General features: G+C 39.4%; 2 protein-coding genes, 1 long non-coding RNA gene and 9 other non-coding genes across 13 annotated transcripts; 2 read left to right on the top strand and 10 right to left on the bottom strand.

The window, feature by feature from the left end:
* Window positions 1–190: 190 nt before the first annotated feature.
* Window positions 191–9,955, bottom strand: LOC6561243 (sodium channel protein Nach). The gene is made up of 9 exons (XM_001985991.2): window positions 9,414–9,955; window positions 3,248–3,445; window positions 2,753–3,037; window positions 2,453–2,689; window positions 1,813–1,967; window positions 1,452–1,517; window positions 1,107–1,198; window positions 372–477; window positions 191–300 (listed from the first exon to the last, which is right to left on the bottom strand). Exons 1-9 carry the CDS (start codon window positions 9,953–9,955, stop codon window positions 191–193), a joined length of 1,791 nt encoding a protein of 596 aa, XP_001986027.2.
* Window positions 5,225–5,343, bottom strand: LOC6561242. The gene has a single exon (XR_047090.1). It is a non-coding gene; the product is annotated as a 5S ribosomal RNA (ribosomal RNA).
* LOC6561241 lies at window positions 5,548–5,666 on the bottom strand. Its single transcript, XR_047089.1, has one exon. It is a non-coding gene; the product is annotated as a 5S ribosomal RNA (ribosomal RNA).
* LOC6561221 lies at window positions 5,871–5,989 on the bottom strand. Its single transcript, XR_047088.1, has one exon. It is a non-coding gene; the product is annotated as a 5S ribosomal RNA (ribosomal RNA).
* LOC122322868 lies at window positions 6,195–6,313 on the bottom strand. The gene has a single exon (XR_006246920.1). It is a non-coding gene; the product is annotated as a 5S ribosomal RNA (ribosomal RNA).
* On the bottom strand, window positions 6,519–6,637 carry LOC122322867. The gene has a single exon (XR_006246919.1). It is a non-coding gene; the product is annotated as a 5S ribosomal RNA (ribosomal RNA).
* On the bottom strand, window positions 6,842–6,960 carry LOC6561220. The gene has a single exon (XR_047087.2). It is a non-coding gene; the product is annotated as a 5S ribosomal RNA (ribosomal RNA).
* Window positions 7,165–7,283, bottom strand: LOC6561219. The gene has a single exon (XR_047086.1). It is a non-coding gene; the product is annotated as a 5S ribosomal RNA (ribosomal RNA).
* On the bottom strand, window positions 7,488–7,606 carry LOC6561218. The gene has a single exon (XR_047085.1). It is a non-coding gene; the product is annotated as a 5S ribosomal RNA (ribosomal RNA).
* On the bottom strand, window positions 7,811–7,929 carry LOC6560744. The gene has a single exon (XR_047084.1). It is a non-coding gene; the product is annotated as a 5S ribosomal RNA (ribosomal RNA).
* Window positions 9,956–10,938: 983 nt separating the features above from the next.
* LOC6560973 lies at window positions 10,939–11,443 on the top strand. The gene has a single exon (XM_001985989.2). The coding sequence runs from the start codon at window positions 11,011–11,013 to the stop codon at window positions 11,386–11,388; it is 378 nt and encodes a 125-aa protein (XP_001986025.1). The 5' UTR covers window positions 10,939–11,010; the 3' UTR covers window positions 11,389–11,443.
* Window positions 11,444–20,645: 9,202 nt separating this feature from the next.
* On the top strand, window positions 20,646–21,931 carry LOC116805058. Of its 2 annotated transcripts, none has more exons than XR_004364996.1 (4): window positions 20,646–20,812; window positions 21,211–21,519; window positions 21,582–21,633; window positions 21,697–21,931. It is a non-coding gene; the product is annotated as an uncharacterized LOC116805058 (long non-coding RNA). The 2 variants fall into 2 exon arrangements; XR_004364995.1 differs by having other exon boundaries at window positions 20,874–21,519.
* The last annotated feature ends 793 nt before the right edge of the window (window positions 21,932–22,724 follow it).

Below are 22,724 nucleotides of genomic sequence, written 5' to 3'. Positions count from 1 at the left end.
TATAAATTCAAAGTGTTTCTCACAATGCTTCTCTAGATGTGAAATGTTAATTAAACTTGTCTCCTGGTTTTGAAAATTGAAAATTTCGAAAATTACCTCCCAACTAAACTTAAAGTTTAAAGTTAATTTTAGACTATTTTATTTACTTAGCATAATCGAATATTAGTTTTATTTGTAGACTTTCTCGATTTCAATTGCAAAACATGCGACGAACTAAGCGCGCCGTAAAATAGTAAACAATTTCCGTAAAGCTTAAGGCACTGCAGCCCAAAAAGAAACCCACAAGGCCGCCAATATAAACTGTAAAAAATACGTTAAGTGCGTTAAGATACAGATAAAAGGAAATATATATAAAATAAGAAAAAACGTACCCAAAACATCAGCAAAGGAGAAAAGCACATCGCGACGCAGCTGCATTTTGGGATAATCAATAATGCCCCATTGAAGATTAGCGCCCAAAAACCAGACGCGAGACCTCTGTCAAAGAGAGAGATAGATAGAAAGAGATAAATAGAGAGATAGAGAGAGAGAGAGAGAGAGAGAGAGAGGAAGAAATGGGGATTGAAATAGCAACAAGAGAATAAACAGCAGCAACACCAACAGTACAACAACTCAAACTAAACTAAAATTATTATTAAATGTAAAAACTTTCGACGCACACTGCGCGAAAAAAGTCACGTTAAAGAGCAACTTTTGTTGACTACAGCTACAGCCGAAGCGGCCCGAACTGTAATAATTGCATATTTCAAGGCGTCCGCTTTTGCCGACCAACTTTTGTGCTTATTATTTTTTACGGCCCCGGTCAACAATTTCGATGTTTGTTCAACGTCAACAAAAAAAAACTCGCTGTCTCGCTCGCACTCACGGGGCCAACGCGATGTCCAGCAGCGTTTTAACGGGCGCTAGATGGCGCTTGTGTTGTGCACACATTTTGAAAGCACATTTAAAAAAAGCTAAAATTACCCAGTACGCTTAAATTGTTTGAAACGAGTATAATATAGATGTTCTCTTCTTGTTAGCAAATTCATTTGCATCGCCTATAATTAATATGGGGTAACTTTTGTTGCTTGTACTTTTAGTGTTATTGCAATGATGGCTCGACTTACATAGGATTGCACAAAAAAGTTGGAATCATCACAGTTGGCCAGACAATTGCAATGGATTTTATATTTATCCGACTTCAAAGAGATTATCTCACCTAGAATAATAAAATTTAAGGTCTGTTTGGCAATCATTGTGCATAATCATCTAAGCATAAGTTAAATATTTGATCGAATTCTGGGAACGTTTACTGACCAGCAGCAACCATTGAAATATGGTCACGTTCAGCGTTCAACGGTAAAATATTTGGTAATGAAATTTTTTTTTTTGCATAATTTCAAATCGAAATTCGAGCCAAAGTCAAATAAATATTTGCATGCAGAAAAACAAAAAAAAATAAAAATGCTCACGTTTAATTTTGACCAGGCAACCGATGCCCTGCAAGTCACAAATGGGCAAGCGACGACCATTGCGCACTGAAAGATACAGAAAGTGTGGCAAAGAGAGACATAGATAAACAGAGAGAGAGAGAGAGAGATGATAGTTGTGAAGACTTGAAATGGAACTATTTAAACATTTTATGAGCGAATTTGCGACGTCGACACATAAAAGTTAAATTTAATGAGACCAATTAAGTGCAACAATGTGAAGTGAAGCAAGGATGCGGATGGGGATGATGATGATGATGATGATGATGATGGCACGCCAAATATGATTACAATGGCAACAGAATGATGTTCAGCTTTAAAATGCATTACTATGACAACTTACACCGATTGCGATAAAAGTGTGGAACACAGCCGCAGACGCGCAGGGCGAAGAACATGCGGCATTCGGAGAGGCACAGACCAAAACTATAAATGGGCACCGTTTGCATCTCCTCCGCTTCGTACTGAAAGCGACACTGACGCTGCTTCGTGTTGAATCTGCCACAAATTAAATACAGTTCAAATAAGACAAACATTCATTGATAGACTATGAAAACAATTAACAAAACTCTCCCTACGAGATACCCAACTTTTATTGCCAAACTTCCCAATAAAAATATCCGAGTATACGTTTGGAATTATATCATAGTTTTCTCTTATCCTATCTTAAAGAAATTTGTAAACTTGATTAACAATATGTCAAGATATATTATATATTATATAAAAAAGATCTATATAAAACCAACTTTATTTGCGAGTGGTATAGGAGAACTTTTATTCAAAATATACTTTTTCTCTGAGATCCGCTTATTCATACAGACGGACACGGCTAAATAGGCTCAGCTTTTGATGCTGATCGAGAATATATATACTTTATGCTGTCAGAGTCGAAAGAAATTATAGCTTATGCGGAATACGGAAGAGCTAATTGTGCTTAAAATCAGATAGGGACAGAAAGGAATATAGAGTTTTATCTTGCTTACGCTCGAGCATCCTCATTCGTATAGATCTCCAGGGCAATTAGCTCGACAGTTGTGTAGTCACTTTCGGGAAAGGTATATCGCTGCTTGGATATATTCGGTACGTCGCCAGCGCCGTGAAAGTAAACATCATAGGCCGTGGACAGATTGATGATCTGTGCATAGATCTCACCATCGAGTGGATGAACTGTAACACGATCCCCATGATCCATGATGCTCCAATCGCCATTGCGCCAGTAGCTATCGGTATGAAATATACTACATAACAATAATAGTAATAGTAATATAATAGAATACTTTTACCTAAAGGTATTGTAGCGAGCCACAAGCGAGTTGACTGAGTGACAAATGCCAAATTCGGTTTGTGTCTCATAGATGAACATTTTGACGGCGGCGCCGCTGCTGATGTCTGGCTCGAAGGGCCATTTCAATTCATAGAGTATATCCAAATATTGGCTGCTTTCGATGCCATACGATTTGTTTAGCGGAAGTGTTTCCAAGTTGTCATATGTGAGACTGGCAAGTTTAATAATAAATTCCCGGAAATACTCCTTATCCTCCTCATCCTCGAACTGTTCGCTATGATTGCTGGCATGGCAAACGAAGGGAACAGATTTCGTTTAGATATAGATTTCGATTCAATTTTGATTTCCTTTTTATAATTTAAAAAATGACAGAATAAAGTAACTATTTTTAAATAGCTTTTTTTTGTCCAAAATGTGGAGAACTTTAGATGAAATTATAGTTTATATGCTTATTTTTCTTGGTTGCCAATACTTTGGCAAAGTGAACACTCACAGTATATAATCCTCCAGTTTGATATCATCGATGCGCTTATGGGGACACACCGTGAGCGATGGAAAACTAGTATTCCACACCAGCTTATTGCGATCCATCGAAATGACCATGGGCGAGGTCTGAAACCGTTGCCAAGTGCGTTGGCTCAGCGAGATGATGCTGAACAGGGCCACACAGATAAACGCAAACCAGAGCATGCTAAAAAAATATATATATATATATATCCAGAAAATGATATATGTTGCTATATGTATGGTGTTTTTTTTATACATTCTGGCAACGCACATAAAAATCTATTGCGTGTAAATTTTTGTAAGCATCAGGCGAAATATGCGCGACACAAGAATTATGGCCAAGTTGGCAGGAAGAGTCAATGAACGGCAGCAGAGGCAGACAATCGCCATGCAACCCTTTTTGTGCGAGGCGCCCCATTTTTATTTTATTTGCTGCTGCAAGTGCGACGACAGCCAAAATAGACGAAGACAACGCTTCAGCGAGCACCCAAAAAGAAAGAGAGAGAGAGAGAGAGACAGAGAGAGAGAGAAAGATAGAGAGAGAGGGTGGAGCGGGGATGGAGAGGGAGATAGAGTAGCCATAACAAGTCTGACAAAAGCCGACAAATCCTCGAGGAATCTCCCTTTCCGAGTGCCATACCGCACAATGATGACATTTTGACGCCAGCAATGGCTCATAAAGCCTTCAACGCTGTCAGCACACACTCACTCATACATACACACGCACACACACACACACAGAGATGGATGTGGAATAGGTCTGGGCATTTCATTGCTGTAGCAGCTACTTGGCTTTTAATTTTCAAAAATTTCGCTTCAAAAATGTTGAGCACTTTCCGCTTCTGCACCGAATTATTTCTAATTTGAAATAGTCACCGCTCTGTAAAGTTTGTCAGCTATTTTCGGCTTAAATATACCCTTGATTAATAAGATAAAGTGTATGATGAGACTGATGTAACTGTAAAGTATATGTATCGAATTAAAGCTGTGTTTTCGATTTCTTCCATTGGTAAAAATCGGCTAATCAGGGGTATAAAAATGCACTTCACTTGTGAAACATTGTTAAACATTGAATTAATGTTTATGGTGAATAAAACTACACTTTTATTCTTCTTAATATACAACAAACTAAGTAAATAGTTGCGTACTCAATGTTTGTATGCTTAAGTGAGAGGTATCTTCTAGTTGAGCGCCAGGAAGTATGCTCAAAAGAACGCTTTGTTTTTATGAGGAAACTCGGAATGCTCGCTGCGTTTGCTATTTCTACTACAGACTGATTTGACTGAATGTCTGCCCGCAAAAATTCTTTTTAAATCATACGTATGTACTTGCATATATATATCTGTCAGTCCCGACGCGTCTGTCTGCCTGTCAGTCAGTCTGTCTGTCTGTCTAACACTTGCTTTGTTTCATCATCTCTTAGCACTCATATGAATACAGTTTGTGCGTGAATAAAGCTCAGTGATGCATGTGGATGTTCTAATAAATGATATCTATGCTAAAGAATGAATGACTTGGAATTCCATTATTATGAATTCTTACAACAAATGCAGACTTTTCATCTTATTTGCCAGGCATTTAGTATTTCTTTATGCTGCACAAAAAATATGCACTTGAGTATCCCTCACTCCTTTCAAATGGCCACTTACCTGCAGTTGCCATATCAATCCCACATGTTAGCGACACAGACCAAAACAATTTAAGCATATTTCATCCGAAATATTTGTATTGCCAACAATAGCCGGTTGAGAGCTGATTAAATCAAAAGCATTTTACATTAAAAGCTGACTTTGTACACCCTTACAAAGTGTGTTATAACCAAGTGATAAAATGCAAACAAATATGGAAATTTTATAGTTGAAATGGGATCAGAATGAAATATTAAAGAAATAATGTGGCTGGAGTTAAATGACCAAAATATGTGGATGTAGTCAGCTGCTATAAAAAAAAGTATTGTTGACGATGCCAACAACACGCGGAGTTCCCAAGCGGTCCCCCATCTAAGTACTAACCGCGCCCGACGCTGCTTAATTTCGGTGATCGGACGAGAACCGATGTATTCAGCGTAGTATGGTCGTTGGCGAAAGTCGATTGCTAAGAGTTCGATTTTGTGTAAGACATTTTGTAAGGTATTTATAGAAAACCCAAGGCTCCAACAGAAATCGGAGCAGTATGAAAATATTATGGTAGTTTAGATGAAATGGATTAGAATGAGATGTGGCTGGAGTTAAATGACGAAAATATGTGGATGTAGTCAGCTGCTATAAAAAAAAGTATTGTTCACGATGCCAACAACACGCGGTGTTCCCAAGCGGTCCCCCATCTAAGTACTAACCGCGCCCGACGCTGCTTAATTTCGGTGATCGGACGAGAACCGATGTATTCAGCGTAGTATGGTCGTTGGCGAAAGTCGACTGCTAACTGTTCGATTTTGTGTAAGACATTTTGTAAGGTATTTATAGAAAACCAAAGGCTCCAACAGAAATCGGAGCAGTATGAAAATAGTATTGTAGTTTAGATGAAATGGATTAGAATGAGATGTGGCTGACGTTAAATGACCAAAATATGTGGATGTAGTCAGCTGCTATAAAAAAAAGTATTGTTGACGATTCCAACAACACGCGGTGTTCCCAAGCGGTCCCCCATCTAAGTACTAACCGCGCCCGACGCTGCTTAATTTCGGTGATCGGACGAGAACCGATGTATTCAGCGTAGTATGGTCGTTGGCGAAAGTCGATTGCTAAGAGTTCGATTTTGTGTAAGACATTTTGTAAGGTATTTATAGAAAACCAACGGCTCCAACAGAAATCGGAGCAGTATGAAAATAGTATTGTAGTTTAGATGAAATGGATTAGAATGAGATGTGGCTGGCAGTTAAATGACGAAAATATGTGGATGTAGTCAGCTGCTATAAAAAAAAGTATTGTTGACGATGCCAACAACACGCGGTGTTCCCAAGCGGTCCCCCATCTAAGTACTAACCGCGCCCGACGCTGCTTAATTTCGGTGATCGGACGAGAACCGATGTATTCAGCGTAGTATGGTCGTTGGCGAAAGTCAGCTGCTAACTGTTCGATTTTGTGTAAGACATTTTGTAAGGTATTTATAGAAAACCCAAGGCTCCAACAGAAATCGGAGCAGTATGAAAATATTATGGTAGTTTAGATGAAATGGATTAGAATGAGATGTGGCTGGCAGTTAAATGACGAAAATATGTGGATGTAGTCAGCTGCTATAAAAAAAAGTATTGTTGACGATGCCAACAACACGCGGTGTTCCCAAGCGGTCCCCCATCTAAGTACTAACCGCGCCCGACGCTGCTTAATTTCGGTGATCGGACGAGAACCGATGTATTCAGCGTAGTATGGTCGTTGGCGAAAGTCGACTGCTAACTGTTCGATTTTGTGTAAGACATTTTGTAAGGTATTTATAGAAAACCAAAGGCTCCAACAGAAATCGGAGCAGTATGAAAATAGTATTGTAGTTTAGATGAAATGGATTAGAATGAGATGTGGCTGACGTTAAATGACCAAAATATGTGGATGTAGTCAGCTGCTATAAAAAAAAGTATTGTTGACGATGCCAACAACACGCGGTGTTCCCAAGCGGTCCCCCATCTAAGTACTAACCGCGCCCGACGCTGCTTAATTTCGGTGATCGGACGAGAACCGATGTATTCAGCGTAGTATGGTCGTTGGCGAAAGTCGACTGCTAACTGTTCGATTTTGTGTAAGACATTTTGTAAGGTATTTATAGAAAACCAAAGGCTCCAACAGAAATCGGAGCAGTATGAAAATAGTATTGTAGTTTAGATGAAATGGATTAGAATGAGATGTGGCTGACGTTAAATGACCAAAATATGTGGATGTAGTCAGCTGCTATAAAAAAAAGTATTGTTGACGATGCCAACAACACGCGGTGTTCCCAAGCGGTCCCCCATCTAAGTACTAACCGCGCCCGACGCTGCTTAATTTCGGTGATCGGACGAGAACCGATGTATTCAGCGTAGTATGGTCGTTGGCGAAAGTCGACTGCTAACTGTTCGATTTTGTGTAAGACATTTTGTAAGGTATTTATAGAAAACCAAAGGCTCCAACAGAAATCGGAGCAGTATGAAAATAGTATTGTAGTTTAGATGAAATGGATTAGAATGAGATGTGGCTGACGTTAAATGACCAAAATATGTGGATGTAGTCAGCTGCTATAAAAAAAAGTATTGTTGACGATGCCAACAACACGCGGTGTTCCCAAGCGGTCCCCCATCTAAGTACTAACCGCGCCCGACGCTGCTTAATTTCGGTGATCGGACGAGAACCGATGTATTCAGCGTAGTATGGTCGTTGGCGAAAGTCGACTGCTAACTGTTCGATTTTGTGTAAGACATTTTGTAAGGTATTTATAGAAAACCAAAGGCTCCAACAGAAATCGGAGCAGTATGAAAATAGTATTGTAGTTTAGATGAAATGGATTAGAATGAGATGTGGCTGACGTTAAATGACCAAAATATGTGGATGTAGTCAGCTGCTATAAAAAAAAGTATTGTTGACGATGCCAACAACACGCGGTGTTCCCAAGCGGTCCCCCATCTAAGTACTAACCGCGCCCGACGCTGCTTAATTTCGGTGATCGGACGAGAACCGATGTATTCAGCGTAGTATGGTCGTTGGCGAGTACCGGTTGTTTATGGATGCAATTTGTATGTTAAAAAATCTATTTTAGTGATATCCTCGATTGCAAAGAGCTGGAATCTGTGCAGAGTGTTTAGTTTTCGGTTTGCTTTCTCTTATTTGTCATTGTAAATCACATTTGAGTTTTATCTATTTTGCTAAAGTAAATAAATCAAAGTGATGTGCAGAAATAAAAATGGGCATAAATAAATAAAATTGTAGGCAACACGAATCATTTGGCTAAGAGTTGGGGTAGTGTATTAATTAGAGCCGGGCCTTGCGTGCTGTACACAGTGCCTCCTTTACCACCTGTCTGTTCTGTACCAGAACTAACAAAAATTGTAATGGAGCTTGCCGTGCAGCAGGCTGGATTTGGCGTGCTGGTGGGGTGTGTTATCCACTAATTAACCCTCAGCTGCTGGCTGGTTGTGGTCCATTTTTGTTATGCTGACAGTTCCCACATGCCCCCTTGAATGTCAGTCTTCTCACTTGGAGTGGAGTGTGTTACCAATTTAAGCCTTGCCAGACATTCCGTGTAATCCTGTTTGTCATGTCATGTCAGTTTTCAGGATTTATTGCGCTGCCGCTTTACTCTGCACCATTGTATTTGGTTCCACCAGCCAAAATATTACTTTCACCCCGCCCCGCAAAAGATGTGGAAAAATGTATTTTTGCTCATGCCTAAATGTATTCATGCGAATGGGTAAATTCAGTCAGAGTGAGAAAGAGACAGAGAGAAAGAGAGAGAGAGAGAGAGAGAGAGAGAGAGAGAGAAAGAGAGAGAGAGAGAGACCCTATATGGGCACGCACATCCGTTTTGGGCCCTGTGGCATATGGTAGCGATATCGGAATTATAATCTTTGCAATGCACGTGCGAGCGCTTTAGAACATTTTAAGTCCTTGACTTATAGTTCTGTGTCGCTTAGTTTGTACTTTCTGGCTGGGAAATCGAAAGCTAAAGCGAAAGTAAGCCAGAACGAAAGTTTTAGTTGTAATTGAGGCTTGTGGGGCCGTAATAAGGCTTTAGTTTAATTTAGTTTAAAAGTTAATTGGATGAAAGTAATGGTCTTACGAGAGAGACAGACAGAGAGAGGGAGAGAGAGAGAGAGAGAGAGAGAGGGAGAGAGAGAGGGAGAGAGAGAGTGAAATAACCATAAATACTTAAAGCAAAACAAATTGGTTTGTTGTGAGAGCAATTAAAGAGGTTCTTAAATATATGTATATCTAGTGCATTCTATAATTGATATGTCCTGCACCTGCTAAAAAAGTGCCTAGAGAGACAGATATTTCAGATACAGATATTAATTTATTGGCATTTTACTAACTCATGGTGACTCATTCGGATTTCCTAACTCAAACCGAACTAGGGCAATCAATTGTTGCTGCATTGCGGCTAACACAGCTGGAGATGCTGATGATTCAGTTGGTTTATTGCCTGCCATCCCAAACTTATGCCTACCCATAAAGCGTCAAGCAGAAACTTACCGTTCGACAAAGTTCAAGCCAAATTTGGCTAAATAGACGAATCCGTGAATGGAGGAGCCCTGCAGAAACTCGAGAATGAATGCATGCGCCTTCGCCAGGCAAGCCAAACGGCCTTTACCGGGCACAGGATCATGCTCATGCTCGTCAGGCTTCTCCTCGTCCCTTGTCGGCCTGGTCAGCATTGGTGGCTGCCACAGCGGCGGACGTCGAAAGCTGCGCACGCTGCACGGCTTACGTCGATTAATGGTGGCCACCTGCTCATCATTAGCATCATGATATGCAGGTTCAGCTCTAGTTTGTTGACTTTCTGGCGGCGGATTGTCCGTTTGCTTTTTAGCGATGCCCGGAAAAAGCAGTAAGCCAGGTCCGATTCTAGAACTGGGCTCATTTGATATTCTTTCTGGGTGTCCTTGTTGCAGCAGCGATGCAGTCGATGCCGTTCGCGACACGGGGCTTCCTTCCGAGCTGCTCATCGATGTTGTTGGTGTTTCACTTGGCGATTGCGTGTTTGAAAATCTAGAATTGAAATGAACGATTTCCATTGAGTGTTATTAATTGATAAGTTTTAATCGGACAATTATATTTTCTATATTCATTACAGCTTTTAGCGCAAATTGAAATGTTTTGAATTAAATGGAATTCGGTTTCAAATGATCCAAATGATAAGTTGTGATAAATATACAAAAAGTTGTACAAAACCAATTAAATTAATTTACTATTATTAGCGATGTTGTAGACAGTCAGCTACACTCAAAAACGATTTATGCAAGAAGTAGCAGACCAATAATAAATATTATCGATGAGGTAGATCTACTTACGCTGTTTAACTCACATACGAGTATTCATCAGATTATTTGCAACTCATATTTTTTTGGTTTGGTTTATTCTCTTTATCGTATTAAGGGTTTATTATTATATTTCCCAAGCTTTTCATTCGCCTCTGATTAAACATAAATACATAAATACATCGTTTTAAATATGTGTTTTTTTGTCGTTATGCAACTGCAACAATAAATCATTATAGCATTTTTAATGCCATGTAAATTATGCCACTACATATGTGTGATTTTCTGTGTGTGTTTGCTTCTGTATAAGTGCATTTTGATTAAGAGCTTGCAATGACAGCGAGATGAAAGCAGTGCTGCCTGCAGGACAGGCACGTATAAAATTTACCTCAACTGACATCTCCCATCACAAATGAGGCATTAAAGTTGCGCTTAATTCGGTTAAGATTACATTTACTCGTCTGGTGCAGCTGCCACAGCTGCCGCATATGCATCAATGTAATCGAGATGCAATGGGTTGAGCTTTAAGTGCATCGTAATAATACGGCAATTGGATACCATATGATTGAAAAGCCATATAAAAATCGGTTTAAAAAAGCAGCCCGGCAAATATATATGTATTTATAAAGCAAATTGACACTTCACGTCAATTTGTCACAATGTGAAATAAATATTCCCCACAATAGAAATTCAATTTCTACATTGACAAAAAAAAAGAGATAGAAAAAAATAACTTAAAAAAACATCGAGTGATTTGCATACCGATTGCCAGAGAGTTTTGTCAAATTGAAACTTGCAGTGAATTGTGGAATATGTCCGAGACTGACTACAGGTTGTATTTGTGCAGCAACTGCTATCGCCGTTGCCTGTGGAGCGAGCTGTCCAATGAGGAGCATCGTTGCTTTCGTTGTCGCATGCCGCTCCGTGCGTGCGCCATTTGTGACCGCAAATTCGAGCCGCGCAACCAGATGCAGCTCTATTGCAAGCGTTGTGATTTCCATCTGGTCAAAGATGTGGTGGACTCATCGCCGCCTGACTTGGATTTGAAATTGGAGCTGGATACGGATACAGAGTCGGAGCCAGAGCCGGAGACGGAACGCTTTGAATCACCGCGCCGACGTTCGATGGCCGAACGCTGGCAGGAGTTCAGGATGGCAGCTGGCATCAACGATCGCTATTTTGTTGACTGACAGAATCCCGTTAGGCTACTCAATAAAGGGCATAACTAGTTGCAGCTGTGTGGCATGCGGTCCAGCGTACGCCCCATTTGGACCAACTTACAACTTGCGACAAAAATAAAGGTTGCATTAAGTTGTACAACAAACCAACTTATTATAATCAGTTTGCAGTCGCCCCACTTTGGGGTCAGTCTTGTGTATCGATGAGGCTGGCGACTGGCAAAAGGTTTCTCTGTCCTTAAAATGGATTAAAATTTCATTTAAATTTGCATTTAAATGAGCGCAGCGCACTCAAAGTAAATGTAACCATCTACACCCCCATCCCCACACTCCATCCACATCCCATCCAGTACAAAGGGCTGTCCCAGACCAGCTGCCAGAAATGGTCGCACACGCAGATCCCAGCTGCCAGTGTCCAGACTTCCACTCCAAACAGTTGCCACATCCAGACGTGGACTTCGCACATTAAAAGTGTGTCTGTGTGTGTGTGTGTGTCTGTGTGTGTGTGTGTGTGTGTCTGTGCGTGTGTTGTTTTTTAATGTATTTTTTGTGTTGTTGTTGCAACTTGTTCATTCTGCTGGCAGTTGCAGGTCAGTTGATTACCTTTGCCAGCTGATATGGGCAGCACGAGGGCGCGGGCCAAGCTTAAGCGAGCGATCTGCTACTGCATTTTAATGGGCATTATTTAAATATGTATATTTTACAATTAAATAAACGATTTTTATGCTCTTATGGCGAACAGTTCCACTTTCATCTGAGCTGACTGTCCTCTGTATATATATGTGAATATATACATACATGTATCCTTTCTGGTGACGGCTTTCGAGTTCTTGTCCTGCAGTTCATGTTTGCTTGTGCATTTTCTGCTTTGCGTGTTAATTAAATTGAAAACTGCCTAAAGGACATTTTAATTGGCCTTCACTTTGTGGGCCACTCGGCTTCATTTTGTTTCACTTCCTTTCCTTTTTTTTCGTTTTTTGCCCAGAATCTACCAGTACCTTCTTATGCCCGTAGAGTGTCCTTAAAAGGAAACTTATTCAGCTTTATGCATTCAATAAATTCTTGATATATTCGAAGTGCTTCGAAAAAGTTGTCCTCTTTTGTCTTTCCAACTAATATGAAAGCATAACAAAGCAATGCTATTTTGGTTTGGTTTGTTCGGTCCGGTTGTCTGTTTTTTGGCGAAATAACAAATTTTCCAATTTGTTTCTTGATTTATTTTCACGCCAATTTCTTGGCGTTCGCCTCCGACGCTGCTGTGCTCTGACATTTTGTTTATTTATTTGGTTTCATGTTTTGTCTGTCGTCGTTGCCTCTGCTTATTTCTCCGCCTTGCCGTCGTTTGAGGGAAATCACGAATGAATGAATGACTGCCCCGGCAACCGCCATGAATATTCATGGGCCATGCCGCTACAAACAACAGTGGCTATAACAACAACTACGATATCTACTACTACAACAACAACAGCAACAACAGCAACAACAACAGCAACAACAACAAATACAGAGAACACAACAACAACAACACGAACACGCAGCTAAATCAGCTTGCATTTCCGCTCTATGCTCCAACAATTTGCAGCGCCATTTTGTTGTCCACAGCAGCAGCTGCAGCTCCGCATCGTGGCTTCTATACTCTCTACTCGTGGAGCACTTTAAATTTGCCAATGTGTTTGTATTATTATTCTCTTAAATTGCTGCACGCATATTAATAGTTAAAGAAGTCATAAATAATAAGAATTGAAAGAGTGTTTTTAAAACATTCAATTTGACTCGAATTTGTATTTCAAATCTGTTTAAGGATTCAATTAATGATATGAATATATCTGGAAATGATTTCTGAAATATTGACAGCGCAACACTTAATGTTAGACATTAATTAACTTTGAATTAGCTTTTAATTCACTGTTGTTCGAATATTGGAGTAGCTTCTAAATTTACTAAATTTGCTTTATCACTTTCACATTTTTACACTTGCATACCTAAATTCGAACACTTTCAATACGCTTTCCATATGTGTTTAGGGTATTCAAAGTTCGTTTTTGTGTTGGCAAAGTTTCGTGTCTTGTTCTTGTTCGTTGGGGATTCGATGTGCGCAGCTGTTTCTTGGTGAGATGCTGCAAATTGCTTGGCAGCTTGTTGTGCCTTTCTTTGCCATTGTTTTAGTGAACATTTTGTGGTTGGTATGTGTTTAAGTGTATGTGTGTGTGCTTATGTAGTATGTGTGTGTGTGTGTGTGCAACAGTTTCTTGTGAGCAACACAAAAGTAGGCAGTGCGTTGCGCTTGTATCGAACAGGAAATTTAATTAAGAGCGCTTTGTTGCCGATTTCAAATGCTGGAAACATAAAGTATGGTCGCAAATATAGTAGAGACCACAACTTACAGCTTACTTAGTGCCACTGCCACTGCCACTGCCACCAGCCAGTGCAACTTGTTACTGCCACTGCTGAATTTTTACTGCCACTCGCCGTACTTATCCCTCTCGGCTGTGCTAACGAACTGTGACTGTAATCATGGCTCTGCTGCAGTTGACTTTAGTACATTTTTGGCTGTTGTGATTTTTAGCCAACCTACATCTCTTCTCCTCTGGCCGCCTCATGAGAAACTTGTCAGCTGCTGCTGTTGGTGGCCAAGTCCGGGAGTCGCGTTGATTGCTCCGGCACAATCGAAATGGCATTTTGTCTAGTGGCACACACGTAACCCTGATTGCGATTGCCATTGCGATTGCGATGCTTGCCTGTACCAGCAAAAGCACCACTTCACAATCTATTGATTTCCAAGCGCTAATTACTAACGTTTTCGAGTGGCCATTGTACTATAAGTGGTCAACGCAGTTTCGTAATTGTTGTTGCTCTCAGATAGGATCGGTTCAGTGTCCAGCTCCAATCGAGCCTCGATTTGGGGGCTGTGTTGTTTCATGTCTCTCTGTCGCTCTCTCTCTCTCTCTCTCTCTCTCTTATATTAATTCATTTATTTATTATATTAAATACAATAAATTTGTAGATACAAGCTCTTTAGCAATACATTAAATCGAGATTAGACTTTATTGTGTACTAAATTAAAGTATCGAAAAACATTTCCCACTATCATTTATACAATTCAGTGGAAAATAAGTTTTAGAATATATTTTATATTAAAAATTTTTTTTTAAAGAAATTTCTCTATTTTGGAGAGCTAAAACTTACGTTAATAAAATATACTTTCCAAATAAATGTAATTATTAACACCAATTAACCCACATTCAAAGGCAACAATCAACACTCGTCGATATAAAAAAAAACCACTAAGGAATAGATAAGCGCGGCAAACAGAAATCTATTTATTTTTTATAATGCTCAACTTTGTCCAAAGCAAAGAAAATCGCGCAAAATTTCTCCCTGCCAAATTGTGCAAACTTTGTAGACCATTAGAGGAGTCGTCGTTGCTGCCAGCACGCCTGCCAAGCGTAGAAGCTACAGCTTCCGTTCCCGCCCCTGCTCCCGCTCCCGGCACAACTCTTGCTCGTTACCTCCCCGCTAAGTAATCTTTGATTTTGCATGCGCTGCTTGAATAGATTCTGTATCTGGAGACCCCATTGGTTGTGGCCAGCATTGGGGCACTGCAGCTGTATAAATTTTACATTTGTTTCCTTTCAATTTAACAATGTGTACTTTTCGTATTGTTTTGCTTTACAGTCGTTGGACGATGGACGGGGAACGGACGACGGAGAACGGAGGACGGAGGACGGAGGATGGGGCTGATTGGCAGTCATTTTTCACGCGACCCGCGCAATAGCTGCCAGCTCATTACATCGCCGGATTTCGCAATATTTATGATTAGCAATTTATTATTCATCATTTTCGATTGTGCAAACAAAGCGCAAAAAATAGCTCAAGCATCCAACGAATATCGTATAATATTCCCTAACAATGCCTGGCTGCGATTTGCAGGATGTTGGGCGACGAAGTGGGCCGACGGAGTGGGTTTTTGGGTTGTCCCGCCATTAACTTGCACTTAATTTGATTAACCGAAAGCCGATGTTTACATGCGCTGCATGCAGCAGCAAATCTATCAAAATTTTGTAGCACAATGAATAGAACTGAGATGGGGATGGAAAGAGGCAGTGGCAGGGGGTGAAGAAGGGAGTTGTGTGTGTTGGTAGAATTGATGGCTGCATTGGATGCTTTGAGCTGTAACAGCAAGCTTAGTGGGTGATTTGTGTAAATTATTTATGGTATTTACTCCAACAGCAATATTTATATATGTACATATATAAATAGGCATAAGGATAATTATGTAAGCATGCGAAACAGGAAAAAGGAGAATACCTTACCAAATTTGATGTTAGAAAATCTGCAGCTTTAATCTACTTTAAATGAGACTGCAATTTCAATAACAAAATACATTTCTTGTTTCAAGCACTTTATCCTTTATATATATATATATATATATGCCATCAATTTAGGTCATTTCTTTATCCGCAAAATAATTAAGTGTTAATAAAATCCATCAGTGATGGGATTGTTTTGAATCCGTAGCAGGATTCGCGCTGCTAAGTAAGCAATAAATTTTGTGGCTGCCAATATTGGAATACATTTGTAGGCGACACTTTGAATTGAATTTAAATATTTGCAATTATATTGAAATGCTAATGTGAAGTGTGCGAATGGGAAAGCAACCCCTCAGTATGTGTCTGTGTGCTGTTTACACATGCCAATAAATTTTGGCACAAGCGAATTTTCGACGGCATTTTACATATTCTTGTATATATTTGTATATATGTATACATATATATATATATATATATATATTTATATATTCGTTTACCACTTACGAGCGTATTATAATGGAATGGAATCCACTTGAAAATAGAGCAATATCCACTTGCATATGTCGCGCGGACACATTTTAAGAATGAGTCGACGCCATAAATATTATTGATAGGCGGCAGGGGCAATGCCACGCCCACCCATTGCCGCCCCTTTTCAGCGATACAGACGATGATTGCGGCAAGCGGATGTAAAACCTTGGCAATGACAGTTTTCGGGGCCCGTCTGTTATGCAAATGTTGGCGTATGCCACAGTCTGTACTCGTAGTTTGTCTGCCTCACTGCACATGTGTCTGTGCGTGTATGTGTGTGTGTGTTTGTGTGTGTGTGTGTGTGTTTATGTGTGTGTGTGTGTTTGTGTGTGTATCGCCGCCTGTTTATATGCAAATCTTATATATTTTGGTCTCGGCTGGCTTCGGTTTTTTCTTTTATTTCCGTTGCAACGCCGCCTGTTTTATTTTCTTGCATTAAATTAACATCAATAAAATGTGTCGTTTGTATTTTTCGAGTGTGTCCTGATGTCCTGCATCGATGTGTCCCCTCATCCCTATACCCATCCCCCACTGGCTGCACTTGTCTCCCCATAATTTGTAGCTAATGCCAACATGTGCTGTGATTTGTCCACGCTCGACATTTTCGCCTAGGGGGAGCAGCCCCACTTACCATAGACATATTCCATTCAATGGCATTTTTACTTTTAAGACATTTGCCTGAACCGGTTAGGGAAATTGGCCAAGTACAAAGGACTGACGAGGTGTCTGGGCAGTTGGAACAAAGATAATCAGATCAAGTAATCTTGAGAAGGAATACTTCTAAGTAGCACTAGAATTACACAAATTAATTGAGTTAGGCACATCATTCTTTGAAATGATTGAAAATCTTGCAGATCGCAATCGAATAAAAACTATTTTTAAACTTAGTTTGCCCTTTTAATTGTATCTATACAACAAATAGAGAAGCAAAAAAAAATATAAATTCAATTGCATATGAAATAAGACTTAAATAGTTGCCGCAGAAACTTGGGCGACAATCTTCTGTAAAAGTAGGCGACTTTTGTGTGGGCGTGGTTGAGGTTGAGCATTCAATAATAAACAAACAATAATAAACATGGCTATGCAGTATTAATATTTATACGCAAATATTGAATGTAAGGGCAGCGGCAAGGGTAAATAATGGCAAGGAGGAAAGAAGTCTTCCAAAGGGCGGTTCGGAAATGCTCGTATATCTAAGTGAAATGCTAAAAGATTGATGACTTTGCGTCTTTGTGTATGCTGTATGCTGGACCCACTACCAATGCGTGTGTTTGTGTGTGTGTGTGCGTTTGTGCCACGTTTATAAGAATTTATGGCAATGAATGCTAAGGCAGCGCTGCGTATACGCAATATTTATATTTATGTATTATGAATCAATGCGTGTGGCATGTAAGAGCAGCGCACACAGAGCAACACCAACAAATTTGGGGGCTGTGGGGCGTGTCAGTTTCGCATAAAAAAGTGTATACAATATATATGTATGTGGCATAAAAGATGCACACTAAAACAAAAGGATAACAATAACTTCTCGACCGGTCGGGTAGCGTAAGCATGGGTCTATGGGGGCGGATTATGCTTGAGTCTGCATCAGGTTTTTCTTTTCTTTTTTTTTTGCGGCGTCTCTCGTTGCTTATAAATAAGCTCGCATAACGCTAACGGAATAGAGCGCACATAAAAATTGCATGAAAATGAAAGACATCCAACTCGAATGCGGACAACAATCATCGGGCAGATGGACCCAAGGCCTAAACTGGGCCAAAATAGTCCGCATCGTGTGTGTTGATATTGTTTTGTTCGTTTCTCCTTCTCATTTTTGCTTCTCTTTTTCTCTTTTCGCTTTTTTCCTTTTTCTACGTAAAAAATTATACTATTACAATCAAGTTTACGACTGCAATTCAGGCGCATTGCTTGAGTGCCAATGAATATGATGATGGGCCTGGGCAATGTATGACGATGGCGATGACTATGATGATGATGATTGCGTTGCCTCTTTTGCGCACATAAAATCAGCGGAAAAGAACCGATATACATATGTATGTATATATGTAGATAGATATGTACATGTCTGTTGTCTGTGGAGTTACGGATTTGACTGGCAAATTCTTAATCAAATAGTTTGCACGGCTAAGCTGAATCACTTTTTGATATGTTAATCTAGGCAGCTTGAAACAAGAGACTTGACATTTATATATATATATATAATTTTAGAGTTGCTCCATTGAAACACAGCTTTTGCAGTCGATCAATATATTTATAGATATCTTGAGCAAACTTTATTATGCTCCTAACACATGAAATTTCACGATTGTTTCAGCAGTTGATTGGCCAAAAACTGTGCTGGTATACAACAAAAATAAAGCAACACATATATTCAGTATTATATTTCTGAGAGTGTATTTAAACTTCGGCACTCGGAAAATACAATTTGTAGATCTATATCCTTAACATTGGTCGTCAATATGCTCTCAAGATTTAACTCTGCGTTACACTTGTAATCGTTTACTTAGCATGGCTACTTCATTTTTGCTGTACTTGCAACTAGGTTTTTGGTTTGCTTTATGTATTCGCTCGTTACTTGCAACGCGGTTGAATCACACGCACCACAAACTCAAAACTACAAAACCTACACCAAAACAACAACAACAACAGCAACAACAACTGCAACTGCAACAAAAACGACAAACGAACATTTTTTGAACTGAGCACTCACAATTTTTATGTGCTTCCCCCTTTGGCAAGTGGGGAGCGTTTTTTCGCAGGCTGCAGTCAGGTAAAAATTGCCATCGCCAAAAGGGTTGCCAACAACAACAACAACAACAGCCAAAAAGAAACTTTATGAAATCCGCAAGCGGCGCTTTTGACTGCCGTTCAGCTTTTGCTCTTATTCGCTCTCTCCCTCTAGCGAGTGCTTTTTTTCGTGAGCTTTGAGCAACTTTTCTCTTTGCGCCGCAAAACTTTGCACTTTGACATGCAGCGACGTGTATGACTCTGTTGTGAGTGTGTGTGTGTGTGAGTGTGTGTGCTTGTGTGTGAGTGTGCGTTTGAATACGAGTTGAATGCGCATTTGTTGTCGCTTTGGCTGACATTTACTTTGATAGTTGTGCGTTGGGAGGAGGGGGGAATTTAGCTTTGAATGCAACTGACTAGCTACCAATGGCAACGCTTTGAATTGGCTAACAAGCCACACAATGCTAATTCCTCTAATTGTTAACAAATGCGGCAATAATAACGAGACCATAATGACCATCAAACATTATTATTCAGCATTTATTATATTTACAATGATTATTTGTTTTTAATTCAAACGGAATTGTAAATCTCCTTAAACAGAGCAAATCGATGGATGTTGATATATTTGATACAATTCTATATGGTTAACATCTATATATATTATTAACAAATCAATTTTTTCTCTCTTTAAATTTAATATAAATTCATATATTTTTTTTTGTATAACTTATTACTTTAATATGCTTGGGCGAATACTAATTTTGCATTATTTTCAACATTTTTTTTTTGGGATTTTCCCATTAAGCATTAAGTTGTGGCGCTGGAGTACGATAATGGCACTGTGATGGCCACACAAATACAGTCATAATAATCACAAGCCCTTCCCCCAAGGTAAACACACTCACACACACACACACACACACTTACTCATCCCCCCATCCACACACACATACATGTTATGGTGCACACCCACACACGTGCGAACACTTGAAAATCTTTCAACTCGTATGAATATTTTAAAACTCGCTCAGAACGCATGCAAATTATGATAATGATGGGAGCGGCGAGTGCTATGCAAATGTGTTACAGGAGATGTTTGGGTTGGGCTCCTCCCTCTCTAAGTGTGTGTGTGTGTGTGTGTGTGTGTGTGTGTGTGTGTGTGTGTGAAGCGCTAACGAGCGCAGAAGTACTCATCGACTCAGTCAGAAGTCCCAGTTTTACAGTTCACATTTCACATCTATTTCCCTTAATGCATTTCATTAATTTGTATACAATTTTTTGCGCATTGTCGGTGAAATGTGTGCGTGGATGTGTTTAAAGGCTCTCCCGTGAGTGGATGGCCAGGCATCATTAGAAGTCACTTCATGACTAACTTCCCCTAAGAAGGAGTTGAGAGCGTACTTGACTTTGAGCTTCTTAATTTCTGCATTCAATAGACCCTTGACAATTTGCAGTATGCAAATGCTGACATTTTCGTTGGATGTCGTTCAAATAAGGCCCGATTCTTATGCCCGAATCGATTGTATACCGCCTAAAAGTATACTCTTCTCATTGAGTAGACAGCAATAGCAGGAGTAGGCCTTGTTTCCAAAGCAATTCACATTTCGAACTGAAAAATTATAAGAACTGTAATGAAAAATTATATGATATTCGATAATGCCTTTGCCTATAATGGCTCTGTTGCAACTGAAGAATCCGAAGAAGAAGATCAGATTGTCAATTTAAACATACTATTTACAGTTTTGTTAGTATTTTGCTGTCTTTGCGCACTCTGCTGCATTCCATTACTGATTGGATACTTCTGCGGCCTGCGCGGCTACAGAAACGATCCTTACGTGTATTATTGAGCCTCAATATTTGTTGAGGTAAGTGATAAATCCAATAAGAAATTCTATATAAATCGACTCTACTAATATAATCATATAGTGTGAAAATACATTATGGATTACTATGATCAAAATGTCAATCCAGATTGTTGTTCAAATTTACATCAGATGTGGGAATACTATGCTGTGGAGTTACCTGTACATTTTCAGTTTAAGGCCAAAGCAAAAGACACATCCGATCCTTGATTAGTCGTATAAACTTTCTTAGTAATATTCAAACGCAGATTGTAGGAAAATATAGAAACAGAATAGTTGAAGTTATCATATTTCAAATCTCATCACAGCTTCCTTGATTGCTTAGTACTTCAAAAAGGCATCAACAAAACCTGTTTAGAATAATATAATTTACGAAAATTTCCTTGTGTATATTTTAACAGCCATAAATCAAAACAAGAGCATGCCTTGCCTTCCAAGCAATTCACATTTCAGACTGAAAAATTATAAAAATTAAAATGAGCAATTATATGAAAATCGACGGATTTAAAGCTGTTGCATCTACAACTCTGTGCCCTAAGACAGAATCCGAAGATGAGCTTATTAATTTAAACATTCTATGGATAGTTTTATTAGTATTTTGCTGTCTTTGCACCTTCTGCTGCATTCCATTACTGATTGGATACTTATGCGGACTGCGCGGCTACAGAAACGATCCTTACGTGTATTATTGAGCCTCAATATTTGTTTAGGTAAGTGAGAAATCCTTTAACCAATTCTATATTCATCTGTGCTTACCAATATACTCTTATAGGTACAAATTTCAGTTTAGATTGTTTCTTAAATCTAAATCAGAAGTGCAAATAGTATGCTGTGTAGTAATTTGTAAATTTAAAATGATAAGTATTTTAATTTCTGAATATTTCAAGTTTTTCCAGATAAAAAAATGAGTGCCAAAGGATCGCCGAGTACCTCATCATTTGTGGACCAAAAAGTTGGAGATGCGTCGCTAGTTGCAGTACCTCTTTGGATTATTCTCACAATTGCTTTATGCTGTTGTTGCTGTCTGATTAGTCCTATAGTTGCGATTGTAATGTATCTCTTCAGAACTTGCCGTAGACCACATTACTAAAGATCAACAAATACAGAGAACTTAAACTGCTTTGAGAGTGTTCAATTTGTTTGGGGAGGGAACTGAAAAATCAATTCTTTTTTATTGTAATAATTAGAAAGGAATTGAGGAATCTTTACATTTCAGAGAACCGGATAAGCTTAAGGCGATTTGTGGGAGTGTCAAATCTGCCCACCTTTAGGTTTATTCATGCTGCATCGTGTTATCTTCCCGGACAATTCAATGTGCTGGAAGGGAGGAAAAAAGCTGGACAGATACATGAACAGAGCAGATACGCGACAGCAAAAGTCGTAAATGCACTCAGCACTTTCAGACGGAAAATGCATTTGCCATTTTTCTTTGGACGGTTGTTGCACTAACCCTGTCTCTTCCTGCCTCCCTGCCTCTCTCCACACCCGTTTCCTCTGCTCCTTCCTTACCGCTGGCAACTCGTGTTGCAATAGCTTTACATCTTTTTGGGCTGTCTGTGTTTTTCGGTGCTAAAGAAAAAGTATCACTTTTGTGTTGTTGTTTTTGTTGTTCTGTCTAAATTTCGATGCTTCCATATTCAGTTTTATAATATTTCTTCAAGTTTTTTGTGGTGCATGAAAAAATTTTCATTGCCATCGTCAGCCACAGCAAAAAGTTTTGTGCTTTTATATTCGCTGCAAGGAGTTCCCCGAGTGCACGTGCACTTATCCATCCTGTGTGTGTGTTGGTGTGTGTGTGTGTCTGTATGTGTGTGTGTGTGTGTGGGTGAGTGAATCTGCAGTTGAAGAGTATAAATTCTAAGTAAGTTATATTTACAACTTTGCTTTATGTGATTACCAAAGTCCTTCTAGTAAT

The sequence above is a fragment of the Drosophila grimshawi genome, unplaced genomic scaffold (genome assembly GCF_018153295.1).
Source record: "Drosophila grimshawi isolate 15287-2541.00 unplaced genomic scaffold, ASM1815329v1 contig_1367, whole genome shotgun sequence".
NCBI classification, from domain to species: domain Eukaryota; kingdom Metazoa; phylum Arthropoda; class Insecta; order Diptera; family Drosophilidae; genus Drosophila; species Drosophila grimshawi.
Note: the sequence above shows the minus strand (reverse complement) of the source record. Positions and strands in the feature narration are given on the sequence as shown.